Source organism: Haemaphysalis longicornis, unplaced genomic scaffold, assembly GCF_048455015.1.
Source record: "Haemaphysalis longicornis isolate Haplotype H1 unplaced genomic scaffold, Haemaphysalis longicornis Haplotype H1 scaffold_1, whole genome shotgun sequence".
NCBI classification, from domain to species: domain Eukaryota; kingdom Metazoa; phylum Arthropoda; class Arachnida; order Ixodida; family Ixodidae; genus Haemaphysalis; species Haemaphysalis longicornis.
Genome location: NW_027526203.1, coordinates 69876009 through 69882646, shown reverse-complemented (window position 1 = coordinate 69882646; position 6638 = coordinate 69876009). Strand labels below are relative to the sequence as shown.

The 6638-nt window shown below is 51.0% G+C and overlaps 1 protein-coding gene across 1 annotated transcript; it reads left to right on the top strand.

Annotated features, from left to right (window-relative positions):
• The first annotated feature begins 885 nt into the window (after positions 1-885).
• On the top strand, positions 886-1835 carry LOC144177263 (uncharacterized). The gene has a single exon (XM_077705254.1). It carries the CDS (start codon positions 1039-1041, stop codon positions 1729-1731), a length of 693 nt encoding a protein of 230 aa, XP_077561380.1. The 5' UTR covers positions 886-1038; the 3' UTR covers positions 1732-1835.
• Positions 1836-6638: the final 4803 nt, after the last annotated feature.

Genomic DNA, 6638 nt, shown 5'->3' with positions numbered 1-6638 from the left:
TACTTTTTTTAATTTTGCGTATTCTGGTTGTTATTGTCGTGTTCGCATTCATTTGTGCATGATTGTACATAAAATTAAAATAAAAAAGTGCACAATGACTATTAGACATAGCAGAAAACATTTTTTTTAAAACAATGCGTACAACTACCATTAAAGAGCGTGTAAAGAAAGGTAAACGCAGAAAAAAAATGCTATTATTTCTACACTTCACGTCGAAATATGTAACGGCCAGACTCATATGGCTTCAAGCGCGGCCCCGTCCCGGGCCCATGACTTCGAGGCCGGCCCTGGCCGGGGTGGACTCAAACGTTTCGGGCCGCCAGCCCAGGCCCGGGCTTTTGGGTCAGCCCGGGTCCGTGCAGTGCTTAGCCCTGGAGCGGCTGTAGCGTCGCATGCCTGTCGTGCTTGGCAGGGTAGTTCTTTGTAGCGGCTCGGCTCTCGAGGACTGCTTCGTTCGTGCGGCATATGTAAACCTGTGCACCGTCGCACATGCGCCGCGCGAAGTTTACACTACACAAAAGAACGGGTCCGGCCGATCAAGAAAATTCACCGCTCTCACATCGCATAGTGGGCTGCCGAAGGACGCGTGAGTCAATGTTTGTCACCTTGTCATCGCGTCGATCACGGCGGCGAGCAAGCGCCTCTCCCCTTTTCTCGCGAAGCCGCGAGGAAGGAAAAAGCGTCCACCGGTCGGCCGCGGTCACTGACGCGTACGGGGCCAACTCACATCGCGGTTTGTTGTTGCTCCCCGCGGGCGCTCGTCATCGCACGCGTTGACGTCACGTGGTCGCCATTGGAGAGAAAAACCCCTCGAGGTCACAGGCGACGTACGCCATTGGTCGGCGCTTTTTTTGACTGACGTCACTTCCTGCAGCTTGTCTGTGGAAGCTTGCCTGTTCCCGTAACGGTCAGTCTCCCGTGTGCCGCGGAGTTTGGCGGAGGTGCGTAGTGTGCGTGAGTGGCCGTGTGCTGTACGGAGACGCCGCTGCTGATTGCCGCGACTGACCGTGTCTGCCCGACATCTCCCGCCTGGGAAACATGGTCACGGACAACGAGGCCCAGAAGGTGATCGCCATTTCTCTTGGGAAAATTGCGACGTCTCGAGTTCAGCGCGGTGGGCCCAGCCTGCACCGAAGCCTGCTCGTGGCCAGTGTTCTCTACAAGGCGCGCACCACCTACTTGGACGATGCGCTGCAGGCGAACAACGGTGCTTCGCCTGTGATGTGTGCGCACGGCGACAACGGTGAGGCGGCCAGCGGCGAAGATTGCGCGGCCGTCGCTAGGCCTAACCGGACGGTGACGTCGCCCGTGACGTACGAGGATTGCGCCAGCGCCGACGACAAGGAGAACGTGGAGCCAACCGCGGCGGCGGCGGCCCCGGCGGACAGCCCGCCGTCCCGCTGCCCCAAGCGTCGGCGCGCGCACTGGGACGACGACGAGGGCGGCGGCGGGGGCAAGCGCAGTCGCCTCTGGCGCAGGTCGTCGTCCGAGTCAGACGAACAGCCCGAGCTGGACTGCCTCCTGGCGACGACCGACTTAGACCAGACGCAGGAAGTGGCGGACGCCATGGAAGTCGAGTCCATCTCGAACTTGGTGCTTGCGTTCAACACGGGCCTCAAGGGCATCTCCTCGTGGGACAGCAGCTCCTTACCCGACCTGTGTTCGTCGCGGTCCGCCGAGGTGCACAGGACCGCCTTTTCCTCGCCGCCCGTGGTAGCGCTCACGGTGTGACGCCCGCATTGCTCGCCTGTAAATAGTTCCGCGGAGCCCTGTACAAATCCCCCCTGTAACATATTTTTATACGCCAGAGTATACTGTTATAATAAATTGTTCTCACGGACGCGCCTCTGTTCTTTCTGCTGCCCATCCAAAGCCCCTCCAAACGCGCACCGCGCGATTGTAGGGGCTCGCCGGCAGTGCTTTTCATTTGTCTCGAGCGGTGAAGCCTTATTCCCAAGTTGATAGTATCAGCGGTGTGTGCGTGGCAGCAGAGTGCGAGATTTGCGTCCTTGTACGACAGCACAACATTCATACCAGTCGCAGCGCTTGGCGCGGGTGACAGTCGGGGCTTTTTGGTATTTGCCGTGAAGCGCGTGAGTGCATATTCTTTCCCCGCCTGGCACGAGTGGTAGTACGCAAGAGAGAAGCTGAGTTGCGACAGCTGGCCCCTCGGAAGTCGGTCAACCTAGTGATGTCGCCGCGCGCGCTCTCTGCTGCCACGTTCTCAAAGGTGCCGCAATACCTTTTCCCATTTTAATCATGAACCACGAATCCAGCTTAGGCTCTACCCTGGCAGCCATACCGATGTTTTCTGCTTCGAATTTCGGGACCTCTGCTCGCAAGTGAGGCACCACTATGCCTGCTCCAGGTGGTACGGTAGTTTCGAGCAGCGCCGCGAACCCGCTCAAAGTTGCACTTGTCGTCTGCTTCGGCGCCTCCTTTTTTGGGAACGCAGGAAAATACCCAAACCGGCCTGAACACGCGTACTCGTGACGTCATGTAACAAGGTTGCGTTGTACCATCGCCTCGTACTTCTTCAATGCCTGCGTCGTCGCGCCGGTTCCCATTGCTGCCAGATCGCCGTCCTATTTGACTCACCCACCGCGCGGTGGCGCAAGTGACCGAGTGGCGGGTGCGGCGTCAGCTGATGCCGGGTTTTTGTGGGCGATTTTCGTCTGAGTTACATTCTCAGGTAAAATTTGTTTGCCTGCGTTTTTGTTGTCATTGTAGGTAAATTTGCTCTTTTCAAGAGTGATTTATTGTGCAATCATCAAAGGGACAGATTTTGTTTCGCTCGTACGTACAGTCTACCCATGCTACCCACCCGGGCTACTTCTAATAGGTAATTGCAACTCCTATCTGTAATACTTTTTCCGCACAGTTTGCTTCTCTGAGATGTTCTGAAAAGTTGCGTTATTCCGCGCATGAAAGAGCAGCGGTGAAGCTGCCAGTTAAAAAACGATATGACTAAGAGGGACAACACATTCGTTTTTGACAAATTCAAACAAATCAAACGGCATCAGACAGCTTCAGAACAATTATGAATGAACAGAAACGAAACAGATGTGAAAACAAAAGTGTGAATTGTTGCATTGCACTGCGAGTACATGCGTGTATGCACGCGCGTGCATGCATGTGAAAACAAAAGTTCGAGTTCATAATCATCCTTCCACTCATATGTACTCGCAGTGTAATGCAATTACGTTATGTACTCATCTCTCCCTCCCCTCTTTTCTGTTTTAAACTCATCGCCACCACCCCCCTTTTTTCTCCCCTCGCTGTTCTAAATTCTCGTCCGCATGATTACTCCGCCTGCGTGCCCATCCCTTCCCTACTTTTCCTCCACCACCACTCCAGTCGCCTTTTCGTCACCTCTATGGCCTTGAAGTTGAGGTTCCCCCTAGCCCCAAATCCCAAAGCCTCCGCCAGCGTCGTTTCCCCCTCACCCCGCGGTGGCCGTATCTCTGTGCAGCTCCTGACAATATGGTCTATAGTTTCCCGATCACTGCCGCAGCATGCACACGTTTCATCCTGCTGCCTGTAGCTACCCGTGTATGCCCGGGTTCTCAGGCCCGTGCCTCGAAGAGCAACGCACTGCCTCTCGTATTGCCATAGAATCCCTCCTTCTTAATTTCCCGTTTCTCTGCCCTATAAGTCTCCAGGGTTTTTTTCGCTTCCATTCTCTCTGCCCACTTCATCGTCTCTGCTGCCTTTACCTGCTTTTTAACTGTTGTGTAAACCCCGCTTTCCCCTACCGACTTTCCGTACCGCTTGGCCAGCTGTCTGGTCCTCCGTCTCCACCGCGTGTCCACGCTCCTCAAATACAGGTACTTAAAGGCCAACTGCACTCAAATTTTCGACAGCGTAAAAATAATGTCACCTAACAGTTCATATAAAAAGGGTGCGAAATGCAAAATACTGCGCTTCAAACATCAACGCGCGCGACGCAAACGGCTCGCGAAATTCGCGTTTTTGGAACCGAAACTGAATAGAAAAGGCGGCCATAGCGGCGGCCGGACGTGACGTACGTGAGGGAACGGAAGCTACTGCGCCGGAGCCGGTGGCCGCTCAGAGCCGCCTTCAAATGCGCGTGGTAGCGCCGCGTTTCGCTTTTTTATTTCCACAGAAGAACTTCCACTAACGTTTGCCCATGATAATGGAGTTGGGCGCAATTGCGGCATCCCGTTGCTATCAATCGAGATGAAGTAGACCGCGCGACAGTAATTTTTTCCATCATAATAACTGCCGGAATAGCAATTTTTGGCATTGCAAGTAAAAACGGACCCTGATTTACAAAGCTATTTGCTCGTATACGATATAGAAAAGCAGCTTTTATTATAGCCGACCCCTCGGCCATCACGTCGCCCTCTCTGAAGGGAACAAATCGCACGCGGGCGGAGATAAATCACCTACTATACATTACATGCAAACCGCTTCGTAAATATCGGCCCAGTATTTTTTCCTCTCTGTGCACATCGAGAATTGAATTTAAAAAGGGATCAGAAACTATAAGCCCGCCTCCAGAGCTAAATGACGCACTGAAACACGAAAACACTTCCTATCTACCGCTGTTTTCTACTTTAACCAGAGACAGGTACTGTTGAAAACGTTTTACTTTCAAATAAACTAAATCTAACGCTCAAAGTAAATACTTCACTTGGGAATCAAACAAAAATATAATCTATTGTTTAGGAGAGGAGCAGTTTAGTTTTCGCACTTCCCAAATACGACAGCCAATATTTGTGCGGGTGTATTTGTTACTACGAGAAAGGCTGATTTTGGTTCACTTAGCTAGGGAGACAAATATCGCACAAATGTTTATAGCCGCGCGTACAAGAACTCTATTTGGGTCGTAAAACTTTTGGAAATGTCTAAAAGATAGAGGTGGCGTTGGGCCAGCCCAAATGAGGCCAATATTGGACGCGGAAGTGCAAGTGGACTCAATAATTTATAATATATCTTTTTTTTTTTCTGTGGTAAATGCAATAGGAATGACAAATGTAGGGCAAGTGCTCCTTTCGCGCTATTTTTTTCTTGGCAGCGTCTCCTGCCACGCGCGTGGCACGAGCCACGCCCCCCTGGCAACGGCTGCTGCCACGCGTGACGTCATAATGACGTCATAACATTATTAATTGTCATTATTTTGTGTAGTGTAGTCCGAAATACACATTTTTTTTTATTTGCAGTACAAAATAACGCACCACTGAACTGCTAAAACTTTTCTAAACAAACAATTTTTGTTCTTGCGGGAGCAGCCGGCGATGCTGCTGCTGCTGCCAGCTGATCGCGTAAATGGAGTCGCGTATCCGAACGCGTGACGAAGCTCCGATTTTCTCGGGCCGATAACGTAGATAAACCGGAGTTCATATTGTTAGAAGCGCTATCTGAAAACGTGAGAAAGTTGCTTGTGATTATGTATTGCGTGGGGCCCCAGCCAGCCTTTCCAGACCGCAGCAAAATAGCCGCTCTCGAGTAATGCTGACCTGTGACCGCTTGGTTATGCTTGGTGTACGCCGATGGTACCTGCGTACAGTTTCAGCGTACGTGAGACGACATCGCACAGCCGACTGGCCCCGTTCGAACAAGCTACGTTCCACACAAGAAAAGACACCGTCCGAGCGTAATTCTGTGAACCTTCCAACACATGTCGGCGCGGCGGCATCTGCTATCAACAGTTTGCACCACGGCAAGTCCAGAATGCTTAAATGGGCGACCTGAAATGGCGGTGTTTGTTCTCGAAATGAAGACAACTTAGCAGCGCCAAAAGATAATCAGAATGTACAGTGCCGAGGACGAAGGGTAGTGGCCGCGGCAAACGTTTTTTACTAGGCACATGTGCGCATTACAATTACAGACAATTGCGCCAAGAATAGGAAAGGTAATCTTTGGTGTCCCCACACATGTACCACGTACGTACCACTACAGTAGATCTCCTCTTCTGAAATGTTAGCAAGGAAAACTTCCGAAAATCGGGAAGTTCTTATTTTCTAGTGGGCGAAATTGTAGCTTAAAATTTGTTTTACACCCACGATACGTTTTATGAGCAGAAAAGTCTTGTGAGCATGCGCCACAAGGATCATATTGCGTGATATTCAGCGCTTAAAAAGATTTCCTAGTAGAAACCAAAGATTTCGTAGTAGAATACATGATTCTACGACAGTTTAGGACCTGCGACCTTCAAAAGGTAGACTAGCTAGACGCTTCATCTCATAGCCACTGCACTGGTATAACTTTCACGTCGCACTGTACCGTGGTGTACGCTATGTTGGCCAGACTTGACCGAGTCCCTCATGCAAAGGAAGTTGATTCAGGACACACACCCAGACAATAGGGTCAGAGAAGAGGCCGTACAGACGGTAATAAGAAGATTGTACGCTTGGCCGGCCATCATGTCTAATACACCTACATGCACTCCAGCATATGAAAACCTATGGGTTCTGCACAGGCTCAATAAGCAACGTCAAAGAGAATCTTAAGATGTGCCTGGAACGTGAAAGCATCTACGGATTGTTTGTGTAAACAGGTATAAGCAGCGAGCATGCTGCAAATGTAATTGATAGGCAAACGTCAAGGCTGTCATGGGGCGAATTTAACAAAAAGAAACGGTGAAAAAGATCCCAATTTCAAACTACATTGAT

What these genes read in the sequence shown, in the direction of transcription:
- LOC144177263 (XM_077705254.1), top strand. Translation starts at nt 1,039, where the DNA reads ATGGTCACGGACAACGAGGCCCAGAAGGTGATCGCCATTTCTCTTGGG.